General features: G+C 44.1%; 1 protein-coding gene across 1 annotated transcript in view; it reads left to right on the top strand.

Annotated features, from left to right (window-relative positions):
• Positions 1–22,191, top strand: part of LOC308312261 (transducin-like enhancer protein 1) — a 23,960-nt gene extending 1,769 nt beyond the window's left edge. The window contains 14 exon segments of the mRNA XM_080794638.1: positions 1–109; positions 2,044–2,060; positions 3,585–3,683; positions 4,021–4,065; positions 5,144–5,308; positions 6,025–6,151; positions 9,230–9,426; positions 10,148–10,230; positions 11,096–11,345; positions 12,251–12,498; positions 14,038–14,185; positions 19,952–20,102; positions 20,373–20,449; positions 20,814–22,191. The exon segment at positions 1–109 is cut by the window's left edge and continues 57 nt beyond it. Coding sequence (XP_080650764.1) covers positions 1–109; positions 2,044–2,060; positions 3,585–3,683; positions 4,021–4,065; positions 5,144–5,308; positions 6,025–6,151; positions 9,230–9,426; positions 10,148–10,230; positions 11,096–11,345; positions 12,251–12,498; positions 14,038–14,185; positions 19,952–20,102; positions 20,373–20,449; positions 20,814–20,921 — 1,824 coding nt within the window. The 3' untranslated portion in view covers positions 20,922–22,191.
• Positions 22,192–23,864: the final 1,673 nt, after the last annotated feature.

Below are 23,864 nucleotides of genomic sequence, written 5' to 3'. Positions count from 1 at the left end.
GGCCTCCTGGCGCTGTCCGGCGCCCTGGGCATGGGCGCCCAGCTCGCCGCTAAGGACGAAAGGGCCCACATGGAGGCCGCGGCGGCCGCCGCCGAAGCGCACCACAGAGGTATAGGTCTGGATATCAGGGACTGGGCAGGGGAACATCATTGTTGAAAAAAAAAAAAAAAAAAGGACTTTAAAAAAAAAATCTTTGTCTATAGGTTTATGGACACACCCGTTACATTACGTTGACTCTCTTCCATCTCTGACATTTAATGCAACACCCCGTTGACACCTGTTGTGTTGAAAAAAAGTAACGAAAACCAAAACAAGAACATGGTTTTTCACGGTCATTCAGACAACCTGGAGGATTGCTCTGTCCTCCTCTGCATCTCTCGAAACAAGCCCAAGGCCTCTTAGGGCGGGGGGACGACCCCTGTGACAACCAGCCACAACTACCGCCCTGCCATTTAACACAGTAACAAAAGACAAACTGTTAGAAATCCATGCAAAACAAAAAAAAACCACAACACGACAGGACAAACAATATCACAACCAAGAACTATAAGACTATACAGTGAAAACATGACACTGGATTATCTGTCATCAGACCTCATCTGTGCATCCTGCAGCGTACAGTGCTGAGAACGTGTTAGAGATGTATTGAAAGTGCATGTGTGTGTAATTTGACAACAGTGAATGGACTGTGGGTGGACTTATGGAGTATATAAGACACTCGAGATGGGGACCAATGATAAGCGATAAAGATGATTCCAGCATCATCCTAGGTGATGGTGACGTGGAGAGAGAGTGCTCCATTTCATCAGGAATGGGAAAAACGGGAGCAGTGTGTGTGTGTGTGTGGCCTAAATTAGGCTCCTCGTCAAACAATTGAATCACTGAAGCTAGTTTGTAGCATTTTGTTTTATTAACTGAATCCCCCGATGGGTGGGGCTTAACACAATGAGGGTAATTCTTCTGACAATCAAGGGGAAAAAAGTATTAAAAGACATTTCAAACATTCTTCTTTCTCATTGTTTGCAACTAATCCCGACTCTGGTTCTAAGAGCAGATTTGAAAAACACTAACTTTTATTTTTTACAAATGCTATATGACCCCCCCCAAGTCAGGTCTTCTAATTCCTAGAACCATTGGCATTTCTTTCTTTCTAATTGCATAAGAATATTACAGATGAGTTAAAGGCCACATATTTTGCTTTTCCTTTATTTTCTGTCTTATATAATGTCACAATGAAGTATGTTCATATTAAAAGTGTCAAATAATGAGGTAAATCAATTATAATATCATGCCTGTAAACAAAAGGCAAAGAATTCAGACGCTCAAAAATCCTGACGCTAGGGTTTTTCCAGATGTTTTTTTTTCCTTCTATTTGAACATTATTTGAACAACTATTTGGTCATCTGTTCTGCTTACATTGCCCCTACACGGTTGTCGTCCATCTAAAAAGGAATTTGGCAAATTTTGGTGTTTTAAACATTGTTATAATTTAGCTATTGAAAAATAGCATGTCTACAAGCTCATAGCGCGCCACAGAGTGGCGCGCTACGAGCTTCTACGTCTGCTATTTTTGAAAAATCAGGCCTAAATGGGTTTAAGGAGGGGGGGATGCGTTAAAGACTGCTTATTCCAGACAGGCTGAAATGAGGGGCCGCGTACAGAGATATAAAGATAAAATAAGGAGTTTGTTGAACTGTGCATGCAAAGCTACTGTACTGCAGTGCCAGAATTAAAACAAATGTATATATAATGGCTGGAAATTAGCATAATAGGTTACGTTTATATTGAACCGTTTGAGACGGAAGACTTTAGATGCCTGGCTTGACATAGTATACTATAAGCCGTTAGCTTGGCTTGGCCATTTTGGCACGATACCGTTAATCGATACTGATGATGGCATGCCTCAGAGGTAGTTTCCGCTGAGTCATTAGCCGCTATAGCTAGAGTGATGCTATAAGTGATGGGAGATAATGTTATTTGGTTTTGTATATGTGTTCTCTCTTTTGGGGACTTGGGATGTGCGGCTGCCCGGAATGGACACAGATCGTGAAGCTGGGCCGGTGAGTAAAAAGGCATACTGTATAAGTGCACCATCACATTTTCCATGCGGTCAGATCTTTTTTTCCATGTTTTAAGTATTCAGATGCTTTTCATATGCATCGAGCGGATGGACTCTGTGCAGTGACAGCCTAATGGCTATGCAGAGCTCTGTGATTAACCCCCATAGCATATAGCGCCCTTCAAGCTGTTCCTTAAGAAAAGCATTAAAGAGGGGGGGCAAGATTTTGTCTGTCATGTCTCGGGGTGGATTTTGCCGTCGGACGTTATTAAGTGTTGTAAAAATGATTCACCAGGAAGTGTTATGCGATGAGACGTTTCAATGAGCCATTCAGAAAGTCCCCTCCTCCTCCTCCTCGCGAGGAACAAATTAGAACAATCTGCATCAGGTGGTATAGACTGCATTTCTAGGTTAGTTGGCTCACACAGCTACGGTTTCGACCGCGACTGACATGACAAGACGATCTGGTTATTGGAACTGCTGTTGGCTGTCAGTCAGACAGCCCAAAAATGTTTACCTCATCTCCCCTTAAAGTTATTCATCTGAAAGCTGACGCTGATGTGGTGATCTAAATGTGATGATTCTAAATGCAACAGGCCTGTTAGCCTGTTGCATTTAGAGGTAGGTGTCAGGCACCAGCCAAGATTTGGTGAAACCGAAACAATGTTTTGGGTGAAAGTAACGTCACAGATGTGTTTCATATAGACATGACTGTAGTGTAGTTACACAAAACAAAACTCCTTTCACGTTGCTCTGGCTCAGAGAAATCCGCTTTCCGCTTGCCTGTGATTTAGAGATTAATGACAAATTTGCTGCAATACAAACTATTGCACCGCATCGTAAAGTACGAGGCGAAAAAAAAGAGACTAGGCTTGGATTCAGTTCAAACATTCCCAAGTACATAGCGAGGTCGAATAATAACAGGATAATAATAACCACAATATAGTTTGTCAAAACCTAACCAAAGGACTCAAACATGACTTCAAACTAAAACTCCAACCAAAATAATAAAATATCAAAAGTGTATATAATACTCAACGTGTGAAGTTGGAGTCCAAGAATAGCATAGTGGAACCACCACTTGGACCGCATTAAAGACGGCTCCCGTCTTCTCCCCTCACTCCTGCTAGTGAGTCGACCCCGATCGATGGAGGCTGATATTCTTTCACATTCATCTCCACTGCTTATGAGCCCGACATGATTTATGCAGTCCCTCTCACCTCATTATCACCCTCTTTTTTCCCCCCCCTCTCTCTGCCCTCGACTCCCTTCCCTCCGCCACCGCCACTCCGCTCCCTTTTCTATCCCTTTCCTCTTCATCTCTGCTCGCTCTCTCTCTCTCTCTCTCTCTCTCTATCCACTCAATTTACTTTTTATTTCCTTTCCACCAAATCTCCTCCTCCTCCTCCTCATCTCGTTTCACCTCTTCCTCTCTCCACTCGAACCCCCTCCTCCTCCTCCTCCTCCTCCTCCTCCCTCTGTCTTCTGTTTCTACTCCATCTGTTTCTACCTCTCCTTTTCTCAGAGTTCTCTGTCCAACGGGGATAAGGGCCGCCCGCCGACAGACTACCTCAGCAATGGCAAGAAGAGGAAAGCAGACGAGAAGGAGTTCATGACGGACTATGTGAGGCGCTTCGTGTTTTCTCTCAGTAACAAGTGCACGTCCACTTAACACATTTAACCCTGGCCTGTCCTCTGCAAAATCAAATAGCACATCTACAAGGTCGGCTATTAAAAAAAAATATATATAAATATATTTAAAAAAAATATAGCTTAACACCGGTATTCACTTATAATTATTTGTAATCCGTTTTTTTTTTTTTAAATGTATTTATATGATTGCAACCCAAATGTCCTTTTATTTATGTTTGTTTAGGTGCCCGCGCTGTGTGAACTATTCCTTGTGCTTTAAAGGCGTTGCTGTAACCCTAATGCCCGTCTCCCTGCGTTTGTCTTCCCAGGGCAGCGATGCGGATAAGAGCGATGATAACTTGGTGGTGGATGAGGTTGGTATAGTCAGAGCATATACGACACACACACACACACACACACACACACACACGCACAGCAGGACAGCCTGAATATTAATACGGCCCACAACCCTCCCCGGAGACACGAATGCGTGCGCGTTCAGACTGATAAATGCATGCGCGCTGACGTCGCATGCTCGCTATAAAGTATTAAAAAAAAAAAAAAAACATCTGTGCTTTTATTAAACTGTTTACGAATGCCGTCGTTGTTGTAGATCCATTAGTTTAATTAATTTGTTTAGACAAAAGCAAACGCGAGTGGAAAGTGACAACCTCTGAATCGATGTGTGCTGCACACTGGTGTCTTAACGTGAAAACACCCAAGTGGCTTGTTGTGTTAACGTTCACATTTACAGACTGTATCAATTTCTCGGGTTACATGAAGAATAACGTCTTAAACCATTCTGAACGGGAACCCCTCTTGGTGTTTTAAGCATTATGCCATACTTTAGCTATTGAAAAATAGCAGATCTACAAGCTCGGTGCCGCGCTACGAGCTTGTAGGTCTGCTATTTTTGAAAAAGTGTGAAAATGTAGCGCAAATCTTTGAATATATATTCTTTCAGAGTGAACGTTTTTAACTCTTCTGGGGGGTCCCTGGAACAACATATTTTCAGATGGGGGTAATTCTAGTGGGTCCTTGACATGAAATAGTTTGAGAACCACTGACATAGAAACATAGGGTTTTTCAGAAAGGATTTAGAAGGCATTCGTATAATCCTTCCATAGTAGTCCATTAGGGACCTCCCAGAACTAAGGGTTCTGTTCCAGGGACCTCCCAGAACTAAGGGTTCTGTTCCAGGGACCTCCCAGAACTAAGGGTTCTACTAAGGGTTCTGTTCCAGGGACCTCCCAGAACTAAGCAAATATTTCAGTAAAAAAAAATTCACTTTGAAATATATATTCAAAGATTTGCACAAAAAAAAGAAGAAAAAGCTGATCTAGAAGCACTACGAGCCTGTATATCTGAATATACAAGCTCTTAGTATATTTTTGAATAAGTATAAAATAACGGTTAATGTGTGTTTTTTTCTTTTAACCCTTTCCAACCCAGGACCCGTCGTCCCCGCGCAGCGTTCAGTCCTACTCGTCCAGAGAGAACGGGCTGGACAAGATGCCCCTCCCCACCCGGAAGGAGGCTCCGCCCCAGGCCAGCCCCGCCTCCCTGGCCTCCTCCAGCAGCGCGCCCTCCCCGTCCCGGGGGAAGGACCCCCCACAGGTATGGACGCAACGCACGCACGCACGCACACACACACACACACACGCACACACACACACGCACGCACGCACGCACGCACACACACACACTTTCACTTCTACTCACCCCACCCCCTCTTTACACCCCCTTTCTTTTTTCTTCCACTCTTTATAATGTTTTTTTTTTTTTTTTTTTTGAGGATATTGAATTTGTTTATGAATTGAATACACATTCAGGACCTGAATGGAAACAAGACAGCAAGGACTTTGTTTTGGTTCTATCCCTTTAGACCAAGCTGATTGTACTCAATCAATCAATAGAGTGTATATGCGCATGCTGCAAAGTGAGTTTAACGTCATTTGACGTCGTTTAATTCAATCAGACGGGACTTTTTTCTGTTTGGATGTATGTGGGCTGTCGTCGAGGCCAGGAAGTAGGTTTTTGCCACTCAGTAGGCGTTCCTGCATAACTTCCTGGTTTGATGATGATGTCACACGCATATCCCCTCTATTCAAGGACACTCTCGCACGTCACCAAAACACTGAGATTCCTATAACACCGTCACCTCTGCGTAGCTTGTTTTCATCTTGCTTCCCGAGTCCCTTTCTTTCCCTACGCTCCTACAGTATAGTTGTCATTTCATTTGTTCCCCTTTCATCATGTTATATTATGCCTAATTATGCCTAATTGTTATCTGTCTTGTGTCTCTCTGCCCCTCCCTCCCTCCCTCCCCCCAGAGGGAGAAGTCCAGTACCCCGGGCATGAAGCCGGGCACGCCCATGTCCCAGGAGGCCAACGCCCCGGGGCCCAGCGGACCCCCACAGTTCCGCCCTGTCCCCGGCAAGCCGGCTGTGGACCCTCTGGGTAAGTAGTAGTACGCCCCCCCCACCCCCCCAAAAGAAAGATGAGATGGACGCATAAATGTCAGCATCAGCCACGCTTTGGGACATGGATGTGCTTTCACACACACACACACACACACACACACACACACACACACACACACACAACACAGCGCGCACACACACACACACACACACACACACACACACACACACACTGCATACGCACAATGGGGAGTACTCATGGGACATTAATGGAGAATCACTCTGCTACATTGGGTAACTCTATCCATGTGTCGTCGCACCCACCTCACCTCACCTTTCCTGTCCTGTGTCGTGTCGTGTGGGCACGACCAGTCGAAAAGGCCGGAGCCACTGCACGGCCCTGCTTTTGAGCCCCAACAAACAGCTGTGGGCGAAACATGTTTGTCGATTTTTATATAAACGGAAAGATTAGGAGAGGTAACGGGCTGTGACTGTGAGCTGGTTTCATAATGAGGAGTCAATCTATTGTGATGCATCACTCTGTCTCTACTATCCGGCACCGTCCCCGTCCCCCCTGACGCTGGCTCTCAAACCATCTCTCTTTGCCTTAATTCTCCAGGCATGTGCACACATAGACATCGAAGGGGGGGGGGGGGGGGGGGCGTCTGTAAAAAAACAAACGGTCCTCTCCAAACCATGAATGCACCATTGTGAAAGAAACCCCCTTCCCCCCCCCCATGTCGTACGCTGCATCAGAGTGCAGTGTCGAGCCCCGAAAATAACAGCTGTTGTGACACGTTGTGAGCTTGTAGATCTGCTATTTTCGTGCCCTTTTTAGGGAATTTCAGCCCCGGCCTCTCTAACATTCTGTGCACGTCCTTGGTCTTCTCTCTCTAGCTCCCTCTCTCTCTCTCTCTCTCTCTCTCTCATTTATTTATTTATTCATAACCATTCCGCTTCCCCCCCCCCCTCTTAGACACACACATACAAGACACTCAATCATACTTGTTCTACGAGATATATACACTATTTGTTTGGATGCATGGAGGTGTTGTGGCCAGCAGGGGTCAGTAGCAGTCTAGCGCCTGTTAGACTTCCACAGTGACTGTATAGCTTTATAGCACTATAGCGTCTTGGTTCTGTCTGTGCATGGCTGCCCGCCCGCCCCGGTGTCTCATTCTACAGGCCAGTCAGTCATGGAAGCCTCCGAGACCCAGAGGCTTTAGCAGAGGAACTCTCCTCCGAATATGGCTGTATTATAAGCCTGAATATTGCCTAAAGGCAAAAGGCTAAACTGTGCATTAGTTACATTCTACATTTCCTATAAAGCATTTCAAACGGAGGAGGCAAAGGAGAACAGAACTGGAGAGAGAGAGAGAGAGAGATAGAGCAAAAGTCATGACCAGACTAAAGCACACGAGAGCAAATGATTGTAACGCTCTGGCAGATTTGTGTGGTTTGCGGGTCAGCCGCTCGCGGCCACATCATATAAATGATCTCAAGCTGCAGTGGAGTCGGTACCCCACAGTGTAATCCTACACGTCGGACTCCTTCGTCTCATTCTCTGGAGGAGGGTGAAAGCAGAGCCCTTACACTACCAGTCCACATGAGTCCATATATAAACCATTTTATTTATTTTTTACACTTTGCGAAATCCCCCAGTGTCTATATTTGCTTTTATTGAACTACTCGTGAAATAGGGCTGTGGTTTAAACTTGGTTTAAGTGGTTATGCTTTTATTTGGCATTTGGTAAATGTAAAGGAAGGTTTTCGGCGTTGATCGGCCGCCCTGTTGACTTCCATTGTGAAGTGGAAGTTAACCCATTCTGACCTGAGATCAGATTCATACGAGGTTTCCACCGGACACACACTGGTCTGATTAACCCATCCTGACCTGAGATCAGATTCTAAAAATGTCAGTCGTTCTTCGAATTTTTCAAAAATAGCAGACCTACAAGCTCGTATCGCGCCACTCGGTGGCGCGATATGAGCTTGTAGATCTGCTATTTTTCAATAGCTAAAGCATAACATGATGCTATCACCAAAATGGGTGCCCGGTCAGAATGGGTTAAACACTGCCTGCTGGCTGCTGGCAGTGTGCATACAAAGTTTAAACGCTGATATATCCAGTGGGTTGCCAGATTGGCTCTGGGCAGTCAGACAGACACGCGCACACACGCACACACACACACACTGACTGCTAGTGTTTTGCAGAGCCACGCTGTAATATATGTTAACTCGTTGACTGCCAAATGTATTCCCCCCCCCCCCCCCCCCCCCTGTTCTCCCCTTGCCAGGCTTTGTTCGTTTATCTTACTTTAGACAGTGTGCCTTGCTGAAAAAACACAGCGGGGAGAAAACACACCCAGAGATAAAAACGCCATCTCTGTGAAAACAATAAACAGGGAGCGGATCAGGATGGTGTGATTCGGTTTCCTGTGGGACCGCAACGCTGGTTGCACGAGTCCCACAGGTTGTTCCATGCTGATGCCGACGTTCGCTGACATGTGACCACACACACACACACGCACACGCACACGCACACGCACACGCACACACACACACACACACACACACACACACACATCACAAGTGAAGTGAGGTGGCGCTCTTATCATCATACATCACATTCCGCCAATCAAATCATCAAAAATGTCATTCCGGGCCAATCACTTTTGGCCGTCTTCACTTTTCTTCCCTAACTTTTTAATCCTCAATATGTACTTTGTGCTCATCCAATCAAATCGTCGCTATATGGGGTGTGATGTGATGTAGCCAATCATCAGCCAATGATTGTGTTCACACAAACAGTCAAAGCGGGGCATTATGAGGGGTTTCGCTAATATATTAAAGTCTAACTCATGTTGATTAGTAGGTGATGTAAAGGTGACGTAAAGCAAAACGGTTGCCGACGCAAACATTAAACGCCATTAACAATAAAGAGACAATATGGCGTAAACGACACATTACGACGTAAATGTTTTCCTCCGTATGTCAATGCGTTTACAAAAGAAACTTTGAACTGAAGACAAACCTGTGTGTGTATAGGAGGGGCTAGCACCCCTCAAAAAGGCAGAGGCTTGAGATTGACTCTGTTCTATTCTCCTCCCTGTAGCTCTGGGCCTGAGGAACCCCCTGGCGGTGCAGGGGCCCTACCCTCCGGGGGCCTTCGGCCTGCCCCCGGGGGTCAACGGGGACCTGGCGGGGGCGGCAGCCTACGGCGCCGGGCTGCACCTGGTCTCGGCTCAGATGAACGGATCCGCGGCGGCCGCCGCAGCCGCCGCCGCAGCGGGCTACGGACGCTCACCCGTGGTGAGATAGACCTTCTCCTTCTTCCTTGTTATACACTCGCTAATCATATACTATCACAGGCTACGTTAAACCGTTTAGGCCTGACCTCGAAATTAAAAAGGAATCTTCTAAATCCTCCAGTTTTCTTGAAATAAATATTTTCACGATTTTTTTTTCAGGTGGGTGCTGCACTGCTGCTACATGACGATTGAAAAATAGCAGATCTACAAGCTCATAGCACGGCACCGAGTGCCGCGCTACGAGCTTGTAGGTCTGCTATTTTTTTTTTTTATCGTGAAAATGTGGCACAAATCTTTGAATATATATTCTTTCAGAAGACTTTTTTTTATTTATTTCGACGTCAGGCCTAAATGGGTTCATTTGGAGCTCTGTTTCAAGCTTCTGCTCTATCGTCCTCTCTAGACCCGGACCCATACCACAGACTTTTGTCCAATTGTCACAGACTTTGTGCCAATTGGACAATTTAGCTTTTTATCTGAATGTCTTTTTTGGAAGATGTTTTGAAATAATACAAATTTAAACACTAGAAATAGCAAACAAAAGCTATAGGGACCCCCACAAAAGGACCCAGTGTTGGGGGAAACGCTGCCCCATACAGCTCTGCCTCATTCTTCTCCTCTTGCCCCTCCTCTGTCCCCTTCCTTCAGTCTTATGTTACTGCATGACCCGGCTTCTCCTGTCAACATTTCTCTGGACTTAATGTGTCTTGGTGTTCTTCCAGGTGGGTTATGAGTCCCCCCACCCCCATATGAGGGTCCCCGGGCTGCCTGCCAGCCTGCACTCAGCCGCTGCCTCAGGAAAACCGTGAGTCTCCATTTTTCTGTTCCACACAAATGCCACAATATCATCTTTACACCTTACTTATTCTACTGTCCTTGTGTGTGTGTGTGTGTGCGTGTGTGCGTGTGTGCGTGTGTGCGTGTGTGTGCGTGTGTGCGTGTGTGTGTGTGTGTGTGTGTGTGTGTGTGTGTGTGTGTGTGTGTGTGTGTGTGTGTGTGTGTGTGTGTGTGTGTGCGTGCGTGCGTGCGTGCATTTGTGCGTTTGTTTTACGGCACCCAGTTCCTCGCCTGTAATTGCAGTTTTTCATAACAATAAAAATAAATGGCTGAATGATGGCTGAATTATATTTTTTGACATATTTGAATGATTATGTTGGAAAAGAGTGATGTCTGATATTATTGGCCTCCCGGTATTATTGACCAATAAATGCATAAGTCATTTTTTTTTATATAATACATTTTTGAAGGGAAGTGACATTGATCGGTTTGTTTGTGTAATTGTTTTGTTTCTGTAAAAAAACCCAAATAATAGCCAATAATAACCAGCCGGCATGACATATAAACAAGAATGACTCGGTCATAATTGCCAGCTGCAGCAAGTTCTCGTTTATGAACCTATAATGAACTATAATCAGTTTGTCTCTGCCTCAGCTCACAGCTTCAGAGTTCAGAGTGTGCAGCCAATACGGCTTCACGTTGCTGTGTTCAGAGTGTGCAGCCAATACGGCTTCACGTTGCTGTGAACTAAAAATGGCAAGCATATACTGTAGGTTATCTTTGTGTAGGAACGGCTGTGTTTGCTTCGGCGTTTAACTGGAGCATGCCTTGAATCTTCCTTCCGTCTCTTTTTGTCCTCGTGCCCGTCCCGTCCCGTCCCGTCCCGTCCGCAGTGCCTACTCGTTCCACGTGAGCGCAGACGGGCAGATGCAGCCGGTGCCCTTCCCTCCGGACGCCCTGCTGGGCCCGGGCATCCCGCGCCACGCCCGGCAGATCCACACGCTGAACCACGGAGAGGTGGTGTGCGCCGTCACCATCAGCACGTCCACGCGCCACGTCTACACCGGAGGAAAGGGCTGCGTCAAGGTGTGGGACATCAGCCAGCCGGGCTCCAAGAGCCCCATGGCACAGCTGGACTGTCTGGTAAGAAACGCCACACCACACACACACACCTGGTAATGTCTGTTTAAAGTGCTCTAAGCAAACCTTTAAAAAAGTCCATAGCCAGAGTCTGCCAGACATGGAAAAAGAAAAACACAATGCAGGGGAACAATTAAGAAACATAAGCATGTCTAGCATGAACTCAAACATACTTGAACTCAAAGTGGGGTCTGGTGACCCCTAGGGGTCGTTGAGCGGGTTGGGTTCCAGGAGATCCAGAACTTGACCCTTATGTGGGTCTGATTTGTACCCTCTCTCTCTCTCGAGTTAAACACGGACAATCTTGCAGTGTAAGTTGGGGTCCCCCGAGAAGACGGTATCAAATTGGGGCCTAATGCCTAACAAACTGAGGATCCTTGTAACAATCTTCTCCATATTGGGGTCACGGCATATCTTTTAAAATGGGGGTCCATGGGCTTAAAGGTATCAATGTGGGGGTCCTGGACATGCTCTATGGAGCAACGGCCCCTTTGCATTCTCTATGAGGTGTTCAGCTGCTGTCCTTGAGCCCTGATTGTGTCAGCATGTACTGTTGTGAGACTAAAAGTACTGCCTCCTCTGCACCGGTGTCACCAAGACAAATTCCTGTACATTATGTATTGTGCTTGGCCATTGTACGTGATTCTAATGAAGACACAGGCACACGCAGGCACGCACACACACGCACGCACGCACACACACACGCACAGAGAGAATATGATGAATTACCCTCATGTTGTTGTCCTTAAGCGAAATCTACGAGGAACTTATCTCACCATGATAGTGCTGATGCAGCTTAAGTTGAAGACTTTATAGACGAGTTATCCCTCGGCCTCGTAGCTCATTTGCATAGAAATATAAATATATAAATAAACCGTCTTGTTTTTATTTTTATCTTGTCACATCAGAACCGGGACAACTACATCCGCTCCTGCAAGCTGCTCCCCGACGGGCGGACCCTGATCGTGGGCGGGGAGGCCAGCACGCTGTCAATCTGGGACCTGGCCACGCCCACTCCCCGCATCAAGGCGGAGCTGACGTCGTCTGCGCCCGCCTGCTACGCTCTGGCCATCTCCCCCGACAACAAGGTCTGCTTCTCCTGCTGCAGCGACGGGAACATCGTGGTCTGGGACCTCCACAACCAGACCCTAGTCAGGTAATTAAGACCTCCACCACCAGACCCTAGTCAGGTAATTAAGACCTCCACCACCAGACCCTAGTCAGGTAATTAAGACCTCCACAACCAGACCCTCGTCAGGTAATTAAGACCTCCACCACCACCAGACCCTAGTCAGGTAATTAAGACCTCTACCACCACCAGACCCTAGTCAGGTAATTAAGACCTCCACAACCAGACCCTCGTCAGGTAATTAAGACCTCCACCACCAGACCCTAGTCAGGTAATTAAGACCTCCACCACCAGACCCTAGTCAGGTAATTAAGACCTCCACAACCAGACCCTAGTCAGGTAATTAAGACCTCCACAACCAGACCCTAGTCAGGTAATTAAGACCTCCTCCACCACCAGACCCTAGTCAGGTAATTATGACCTCCACAACCAGACCCTAGTCAGGTAATTAAGACCTCCACCACCACCAGACCCTAGTCAGGTAATTAAGACCTCCTCCACAACCAGACCCTAGTCAGGTAATTAAGACCTTCACAACCAGACCCTAGTCAGGTAATTAAGACCTCCACCACCAGACCCTCGTCAGGTAATTAAGACCTCCACCACCAGACCCTAGTCAGGTAATTAAGACCTCCACAACCAGACCCTCGTCAGGTAATTAAGACCTCCACCACCAGACCCTAGTCAGGTAATTAAGACCTCCACAACCAGACCCTAGTCAGGTAATTAAGACCTTCACCACCAGACCCTAGTCAGGTAATTAAGACCTCCTCCACCACCAGACCCTAGTCAGGTAATTATGACCTCCACAACCAGACCCTAGTCAGGTAATTAAGACCTCCACCACCACCAGACCCTAGTCAGGTAATTAAGACCTCCTCCACAACCAGACCCTAGTCAGGTAATTAAGACCTCCACAACCAGACCCTAGTCTGGTAATTAAGACCTCCACAACCAGACCCTAGTCAGGTAATTAAGACCTCCACCACCAGACCCTAGTCAGGTAATTAAGACCTCCACAACCAGACCCTAGTCAGGTAATTAAGACCTCCACCACCACCAGACCCTAGTCAGGTAATTAAGACCTCCACCACCAGACCCTAGTCAGGTAATTAAGACCTCCACAACCAGACCCTAGTCAGGTAATTAAGACCTCCACCACCAGACCCTAGTCAGGTAATTAAGACCTCCACAACCAGACCCTAGTCAGGTAATTAAGACCTCCACCACCACCACCAGACCCTAGTCAGGTAATTAAGACCTCCACCACCAGACCCTAGTCAGGTAATTAAGACCCAAACCACACCAATGCAACTCCTTGCAACATGGCCATTGGGAATCATGGTTGCAAGTAATTGCGAGGGGAGAGGAGAGAGGAGACATTGAAAGGATAAGTGAGAAATTGGCTATTCTTTACAAAATAGCCAATTTTACATGGAGGTGCCCAGATGTCCCTAGTGCCCACCTATCCTGTTACTGAATCCTGAGGCAGAGATCCATTATGCAGAGAGAGAGAGAGAGAGAGAGTTGTTCAGTGTGTGCCGTTGTCTCTCGTCCACGCTGCAGGCAGTTCCAGGGCCACACAGACGGGGCCAGCTGCATTGACATCTCCAACGACGGCACCAAGCTGTGGACAGGAGGTCTGGACAACACAGTACGCTGCTGGGACCTCCGGGAGGGAAGACAGCTCCAACAGCACGACTTCACCTCACAGGTACACGCACGCACACACACACACGCACGCACGCACAGCGCTGCTGGGACCTCCTCTGATCCTTACTAGGGCTGTCAAATGAGCTCAGAAATGACATCGGGCTATCGGGGCGACCCGCTAGCCGCTGGTTTTCAGAAATAAATAGTTGTCTAAGGCAGTGGTTCCCAAAGTGGGGTCCGGGGACCCCCATAGGGGTACCTGAGGGAGTTCCAGGGGGGACCCATCTATTTTGTTCATGTTCATAAAGTGCTAAAGTGTTTAAAGCAGTGGTTCCCAAACTTTTTCATGTCAAGGACCCCCAAATTGACACTACTTAGCCCGTGGACCCCCATTTGAAAAGATATGCCAGGGACCCCCATAAGAGAAGACGTACACATTTAGACGTCTACATTTAGACGTCTACATTTATGATGAAAAATGATGAAAAACGGCGTGCCATAGTATGCCGTACGATATGGGCTATAGCCCACGGTCCAAAATGATGAGAAACGAGGCTAACTTTTTTTTTCAAAATTTCAAAAAACATGGGCTATAACCCATCGTTTTTTTCATTTTTTTTTTCAAATCCTCAAAAATGATGAAAAACGGCGTGCCATAGTATGCCGTACGATATGGGCTATAGCCCACGGTCCAAAATGGAGAAACGAGGCTAACTTTTTTTTTCAAAATTTCAAAAAACATGGGCTATAACCCATCGTTTTTTTTATTTTTTCATTTTTTTCAAATCCTCAAAAATGATGAAAAACGGCGTGCCATAGTATGCCGTACGATATGGGCTATAGCCCACGGTCCAAAATGATGAGAAACGAGGCTAACTTTATTTTTCAAAATTTCAAAAAACATGGGCTATAACCCATCGTCTTTTTCATTTTTTCATTTTTTTCAAATCCTCAAAAATGATGAAAAACGGCGTGCCATAGTATGCCGTACGATATGGGCTATAGCCCACGGTCCAAAATGATGAGAAACGAGGCTAACTTTTTTTTTCAAAATTTCAAAAAACATGGGCTATAACCCATCGTTTTTTTCATTTTTTCATTTTTTTCAAATCCTCAAAAATGATGAAAAACGGCGTGCCATAGTATGCCGTACGATATGGGCTATAGCCCACGGTCCAAAATGATGAGAAACGAGGCTAACTTTTTTTTTCAAAATTTCAAAAAACATGGGCTATAACCCATCGTCTTTTTAATTTTTTTATTTTTTTCAAATCCTCAAAAATGATGAAAAACGGCGTGCCATAGTATGCCGTACGATATGGGCTATAGCCCACGGTCCAAAATGATGAGAAACAAGGCTAACTTTTTTTTTCAAAATTTCAAAAAACATGGGCTATAACCCATCGTTTTTTTCATTTTTTCATTTTTTTCAAATCCTCAAAAATGATGAAAAACGGCGTGCCATAGTATGCCGTACGATATGGGCTATAGCCCATGGTCCAAAATGATGAGAAACGAGGCTAACTTTTTTTTCAAAATTTCAAAAAACATGGGCTATAACCCATCGTCTTTTTCATTTTTTCATTTTTTTCAAATCCTCAAAAATGATGAAAAACGGCGTGCCATAGTATGCCGTACGATATGGGCTATAGCCCATGGTCCAAAATGATGAGAAACGAGGCTAACTTTTTTTTTCAAAATTTCAAAAAACATGGGCTATAACCCATCGTTTTTTTAATTTTTTAATTTTTTTCAAATCCTCAAAAATGATGAAAAACGGCGTGCCATAGTATGCCGTACGATATGGGCTATAGCCCACGGTCCAAAATGATGAGAAACGAGGCTAACTTTTTTTTTCAAAATTTCAAAAAACATGGGCTATAACCCATCGTCTTTTTCATTTTTTCATTTTTTTCAAATCCTCAAAAATGATGAAAAACGGCGTGCCATAGTATGCCGTACGATATGGGCTATAGCCCACGGTCCAAAATGATGAGAAACGAGGCTAACTTTTTTTTTCAAAATTTCAAAAAACATGGGCTATAACCCATCGTCTTTTTCATTTTTTCATTTTTTTCAAATCCTCAAAAATGATGAAAAACGGCGTGCCATAGTATGCCGTACGATATGGGCTATAGCCCACGGTCCAAAATGATGAGAAACGAGGCTAACTTTTTTTTTCAAAATTTCAAAAAACATGGGCTATAACCCATCGTTTTTTTCATTTTTTCATTTTTTTCAAATCCTCAAAAATGATGAAAAACGGCGTGCCATAGTATGCCGTACGATATGGGCTATAGCCCACGGTCCAAAATGATGAGAAACGAGGCTAACTTTTTTTTTCAAAATTTCAAAAAACATGGGCTATAACCCATCGTCTTTTTAATTTTTTAATTTTTTTCAAATCCTCAAAAATGATGAAAAACGGCGTGCCATAGTATGCCGTACGATATGGGCTATAGCCCACGGTCCAAAATGATGAGAAACAAGGCTAACTTTTTTTTTCAAAATTTCAAAAAACATGGGCTATAACCCATCGTTTTTTTCATTTTTTCATTTTTTTCAAATCCTCAAAAATGATGAAAAACGGCGTGCCATAGTATGCCGTACGATATGGGCTATAGCCCATGGTCCAAAATGATGAGAAACTAGGCTAACTTTTTTTTCAAAATTTCAAAAAACATGGGCTATAACCCATCGTCTTTTTAATTTTTTCATTTTTTTCAAATCCTCAAAAATGATGAAAAACGGCGTGCCATAGTATGCCGTACGATATGGGCTATAGCCCATGGTCCAAAATGATGAGAAACGAGGCTAACTTTTTTTTTCAAAATTTCAAAAAACATGGGCTATAACCCATCGTTTTTTTAATTTTTTAATTTTTTTCAAATCCTCAAAAATGATGAAAAACGGCGTGCCATAGTATGCCGTACGATATGGGCTATAGCCCACGGTCCAAAATGATGAGAAACGAGGCTAACTTTTTTTTTCAAAATTTCAAAAAACATGGGCTATAACCCATCGTCTTTTTAATTTTTTCATTTTTTTCAAATCCTCAAAAATGATGAAAAACGGCGTGCCATAGTATGCCGTACGATATGGGCTATAGCCCACGGTCCAAAATGATGAGAAACGAGGCTAACTTTTTTTTTCAAAATTTCAAAAAACATGGGCTATAACCCATCGTCTTTTTCATTTTTTCATTTTTTTCAAATCCTCAAAAATGATGAAAAACGGCGTGCCATAGTATGCCGTACGATATGGGCTATAGCCCACGGTCCAAAATGGAGAAACGAGGCTAACTTTTTTTTTCAAAATTTCAAAAAACATGGGCTATAACCCATCGTTTTTTTCATTTTTTCATTTTTTTCAAATCCTCAAAAATGATGAAAAACGGCGTGCCATAGTATGCCGTACGATATGGGCTATAGCCCACGGTCCAAAATGATGAGAAACGAGGCTAACTTTTTTTTTCAAAATTTCAAAAAACATGGGCTATAACCCATCGTCTTTTTCATTTTTTCATTTTTTTCAAATCCTCAAAAATGATGAAAAACGGCGTGCCATAGTATGCCGTACGATATGGGCTATAGCCCACGGTCCAAAATGGAGAAACGAGGCTAACTTTTTTTTTCAAAATTTCAAAAAACATGGGCTATAACCCATCGTTTTTTTCATTTTTTTCAAATCCTCAAAAATGATGAAAAACGGCGTGCCATAGTATGCCGTACGATATGGGCTATAGCCCACGGTCCAAAATGATGAGAAACGAGGCTAACTTTTTTTTTCAAAATTTCAAAAAACATGGGCTATAACCCATCGTCTTTTTCATTTTTTCATTTTTTTCAAATCCTCAAAAATGATGAAAAACGGCGTGCCATAGTATGCCGTACGATATGGGCTATAGCCCACGGTCCAAAATGATGAGAAACGAGGCTAACTTTTTTTTTCAAAATTTCAAAAAACATGGGCTATAACCCATCGTCTTTTTCATTTTTTCATTTTTTTCAAATCCTCAAAAATGATGAAAAACGGCGTGCTATAGTATGCCATACGATATGGGCTATAGCCCACGGTCCAAAATGATGAAAAACGAGGCTAACTTTTTTTTTCAAATTTAAAAAAAACATGGGCTATAACCCATCGTTTTTGTCATTTCGTCATTTTTTTCAAACCCTCAAAAATGATGAAAAACTGCGCGCTATAGTATGCCGTACGATATGGGCTATAGCCCACGGTCCAAAATGATGAGAAACGAGGCTAACTTTTTTTTTCAAAATTTCAAAAAACATGGGCTATAACCCATCGATTTTGTCATTTCGTCATTTTTTCCAAATCCTCAAAAATGATGAAAAACTGCGCGCTATAGTATGCCGTACGATATGGGCTATAGCCCACGGTCCAAAATGATGAGAAACGAGGCTAACTTTTTTTTTCAAAATTTCAAAAAACATGGGCTATAACCCATCGTCTTTTTCATTTTTTCATTTTTTTCAAATCCTCAAAAATGATGAAAAACGGCGTGCCATAGTATGCCGTACGATATGGGCTATAGCCCACGGCCCAAAATGATGAGAAACGAGGCTAACTTTTTTTTTTCAAAATTTCAAAAAACATGGGCTATAACCCATCGTCTTTTTCATTTTTTCATTTATTTCAAATCCTCAAAAATGATGAAAAACGGCGTGCCATAGTATGCCGTACGATATGGGCTATAGCCCACGGTCCAAAATGATGAGAAACGAGGCTAACTTTTTTTTTCAAATTTAAAAAAAACATGGGCTATAACCCATCGTTTTTGTCATTTCGTCATTTTTTTCAAACCCTCAAAAATGATGAAAAACTGCGCGCTATAGTATGCCGTACGATATGGGCTATAGCCCACGGTCCAAAATGATGAGAAACGAGGCTAACTTTTTTTTATTTTATTTAAAAAAACATGGGCTATAACCCATCGTCTTTTTCATTTTTTCATTTTTTTCAAATCCTCAAAAATGATGAAAAACGGCGTGCCATAGTATGCCGTACGATATGGGCTATAGCCCACGGTCCAAAATGATGAGAAACGAGGCTAACTTTTTTTTTCAAAATTTAAAAAAACATGGGCTATAACCCATCGTTTTTTTCATTTTTTTCAAATCCTCAAAAATGATGAAAAACGGCGTGCCATAGTATGCCGTACAATATGGGCTATAGCCCACGGTCCAAAATGATGAGAAACGAGGCTAACTTTATTTTTCAAAATTTCAAAAAACATGGGCTATAACCCATCGTCTTTTTCATTTTTTCTTTTTTTTCAAATCCTCAAAAATGATGAAAAACGGCGTGCCATAGTATGCCGTACGATATGGGCTATAGCCCACGGTCCAAAATGATGAGAAACGAGGCTAACTTTTTTTTTCAAAATTTCAAAAAACATGGGCTATAACCCATCGTTTTTTTCATTTTTTTCAAATCCTCAAAAATGATGAAAAACGGCGTGCCATAGTATGCCGTACTATATTCTAAGGGGCCAAAAAGATATGTTTTGTAATCAAATGTCTTCTTGCACTCAATTAAGAAGAAAATAGAGGGAAAAGGGGTATCCTTCAGAGATGTCACGGTCATGCGGAAGTGTTTAACCTGTGTATTGCACATTCATAAGTGGCAGCCACGCCTACTAATTGGGTATTATCATTCATCTGACTGCCCTGATCCTTGCTAAAAATATAATCTCTCTCTCTCCCCACTTGTGTCCTCCTGTCTCGCTCGTCTTTCATCCTTACTCCTTCACTTCCTCCATTACTCCTTGCCTCCCTCCCTCCCTCCTCTCTCTCTCTGTGTGCAGATCTTCTCTCTGGGCTACTGTCCAACAGGAGAGTGGCTGGCCGTAGGCATGGAGAGCAGTAATGTGGAAGTGCTTCACGTCTCCAAGCCTGACAAGTACCAGCTGCACCTCCACGAGAGCTGTGTGCTCTCCCTCAAGTTCGCCTACTGTGGTGAGTAACGCGCACGCACGCACACGCACTCACGCACACACTAGACTGATGGTTTGGTTGCATCATACCCCCAGAGGCCATTTAATCACAGACAAGTTGAACAAATGTCTGCTTTTTTCCTCATTCCTCACTGTGGAGCGTCACCCCTTCCTTCTCTGCGTTTTACTGTGCCCTGCGACGTTGAATGCTATTCCTCTCTGTCAGCCCCACACATGCACTCCTCCTCCCCCCGAGGCTTATCGTCTGATCTGTGTGTGTTTTGTCCTGTAGGTAAATGGTTTGTGAGCACGGGCAAAGATAACCTCCTCAACGCATGGCGGACACCGTACGGATCCAGCATATTCCAGGTGTGTGTTTTTTTTTCTGCAGCTCTGAATCTAAACGGGATTTTTGGTCCGTCTGCGTCAAGAGAATCGCCAGTTGTATAAGAATGAATGACCTGTTAACATGTTTTAAAAGTCTACTTGCAAAAAAGAGATTTCAACTACTTTGAACTACTATAGGACTTTGGAGAGGAAATTATGTAAAAAAACAAACATCCATAGACTTAGCTGCCAGACGTTTTACACGATGTTTGTCATGTCCTCAAGCTAGATGAGTCTGTTTCTATCCAACCTGTGTGTATTGGTTCATTCATATCTTGCACCAACCAATGTCTTCTGTTCCTGCCTAGTAATGACTTAACACTGGCTGTCTTCTTTGTGAACGCAGTCCAAGGAGTCGTCGTCGGTCCTCAGCTGTGACATCTCTCCTGACGACCAGTTCATCGTCACCGGCTCGGGTGACAAGAAGGCCACAGTCTACGAAGTCATCTACTGAAGAAGAAGAAGAAGAAGAAGAATGCTTATTGGCTGGAGGGACACAAAAAAAAAGAAGAAGAAAAATAATCAGGGGGCGGGGTCCCTGGTCCCCCTGCAACCAATGACTGTACAGAGAGCTGGTGGCATGGAAACAAGACACTTAACTCGTACTTTGTTGTTTTGTTTACATTTGTGAAAGACGGACGGACGGACGGACGCGAGCAAGGGGCCACAAAGTCACATCTCTGGAAAAAAAAAACCAACGTTGAACTTTGTTTTTAATGCTCTGAGAATGCTGGTTAGTCTAATAGCTGCACAAATGTGGGATTCCTCCAAAGAATTTGTTTTTTGTTGTTGTTGTTGTTTTTGTCCCTTTTTTTCCTCCTTTTTTTTTAACAAAATAAAACCTCTGTAGTGAACATGAAATTAGAAAGAAAAAAAAATACAAAAAACTTATTTTTTTAGCCTTTGAATTCTCCTCGAGCTGTCGGACCACACTAAGTGGGTAGAAGGCAGGAGAGAGAGAGAGAGAGAGAGAGAGAGAGAGAGATGCTTCGGGAAGGGCTGGACGTGAAAGATGAGGGGCGCCATGTTTCCTGCGCTGCGCCAAGGCTCGCCTGTGTCAACTCGGCCGAGGTTTGGTTCAGCGCCGTCCCGGTCTTCAAACGCACAACTGCTCCCACCGCCGAGTCTCCTCGGCGTACAGCAGGTGTGTGTGTGTGGCAGATGGGCGGGACGGACGGAGCAGCAGCTGCGAGATTCCAATGACCCCGTCGTCTCCTGATTGGGTTTCCTGCAGCAACATGATTGTATTATCTGTGGTACACATACAGAACTCTATAATGGGCTGAGCGGAACCGCGTTGTCGGGGGTTTCTCGAAAGCATCCAGAGACTGGTGTTTCATCTTTGCTCCACCTGCTCGTCGTGACAGAACGGTAACTTTTGGTTTCAAGATGGATTTTTGGGGAAACCCGTCCCAGAACAGTTACACCTCCCACCACCACCACCACCACCTCCACCACTCCCAGGACACGAAACAGGACTTGACTCAGTGCTCATAACCTTAGAGTATATTAATATATACTCTAACATAACAGGTACTCTCCAATTTCAGGGAAGTGGACACTACTACAACATGAACATTGTCATCATTAACACTCAGTATTGTGTGTTTTTCTATTGTATTTGTTAGGGCACATAGGCAGACGAGGTGTTTTCACAAACTGCATTGTGAATCTTGATCTTGCTATATATGGACGTGTAAATAAAGTTATCTAAAGGCAAACGAGGATGGGCCTTTGTGACTTGATAATTGGTTGAGTAAATTGTAAATAATACTGTTTTCTTCCTGTATTACCATTTATCCAGCACTAGAGTGGAATGCACACACCTCTGGCTGTGATCTCAGTCATCGTATCTTTTGGAGGGGAAAGGAGCTGGTTGGAATAACGTGTTCCTTCCACGCGCTACGTCCAACCAGGGTCAGGTGTAATGGAGCAACTTGGACACTCAAGCATGAAGGGAGAATGAGTTAAGTCCGTTGTTCTCCCCAGGTTGGCGGAGGGTGTGTAGAGCCCAGGATCACAGTAGATGATTGACACAGGGGTGAAAAATGGGTTACAAAATCGTGGGATAAAAAATATATTCGAGAGACAAGCACAAGAAGTTCACGCTGTGTTCAAGCCCTGTTACTTTTTAATTAAAACAAGCATACAAGTAAAGGATAGTGAAGGATTGTCGGAGGACAACCGATAAGGACAATAATAATGCTGCTGGACTATATTCACGTGATGTGAATATAGTCGAGCAGCATTATTAAAGTCACGTCCCTATACAAAGTATCCATAAAGTGAACTCTTGGGAGCCAGTGTTCTGAGGGCTGATTAGAGAACGGAGAGTTCTCAGTGGATCTGGGTCTTGAAGGGAACAATGTGTTCATCGCTCTTACACAGAACTCAAAGTAAGTTTTGATTGTCGGCATGCATGACGGTAGAGTGAGTGACTGGCAGCAGCTTAGCTGTTGGTTTGGTTAAATGTTAAACCCAACCTCAAATGACACATGTTTTTACCGTGTTCCTCCGTCTGTCTGAGCACCTAATTCCCGGTACCAGAAAGACATCAGTGCAGGTCCATAACATGCATAGCTATTAGGACCTACTATAATCATTAAACTTCGTTCTATTGCAATAAGTTATAGCATAAATCCAATATGCATACAATACCATACCAACTACAGTAGTGTGAACTTTGCGCGCATACTGCCACAAGGCCAAGGATGCTTTGCTTTGCACACTGACTTTCAGAAGGACAACTTTAAAGCAGCACGGAAATTCCCCATGATTGTGTGCCTCAGTGGGCCAACGGATAAGTCAAATGATATCCATAGTATACCTAGTAGAAGTGTGCCGGTTCGAACCCCGACATACTCAAATCTTTACTGACACTTTGCATTCCACACTAACATCAACTAGCACAGAAAATCTGTGTTCTAGTAACCAGCAGTTAGCTCAGTGTGATGAGTGGCTGTACTTGTCATCCACAGGTCCACGGTTCAAATCCCACATTATTCATGTGTCTCTGTGATGCTTTGCTTTGCACACTGACTTTCAGAAGGACAACTTTAAAGCAGCACAGAAATTCCCCATGATTGTGTGCCTCAGTGGGCCAACGGATAAGTCAAATGATATCCGTAGTATACCTAGTAGAAGTGTGCCGGTTCGAACCCCGACATACTCAAATCTTTACTGACACTTTGCATTCCACACTAACATCAACTAGCACAGAAAATCTGTGTTGTAGTAACCAGCAGTTAGCTCAGTGTGATGAGTGGCTGTACTTGTCATCCACAGGTCCACGGTTCAAATCCCACATTATTCATGTGTCTCTGTGATGCTTTGCTTTGCACACTGACTTTCTTGAATAAAAAATAAAAACTCAAAAGCACCAGGAGACATCTGCTGA

The sequence above is a fragment of the Protomyctophum bolini genome (assembly GCF_963924005.1).
Source record: "Protomyctophum bolini genome assembly, contig: SCAFFOLD_274, whole genome shotgun sequence".
In the NCBI taxonomy this organism is placed as follows: Eukaryota; Metazoa; Chordata; class Actinopteri; order Myctophiformes; family Myctophidae; genus Protomyctophum; species Protomyctophum bolini.
The sequence above is the reverse complement of the archived record's forward strand: the minus strand, read 5'-3'. Positions and strand labels throughout refer to the sequence as shown.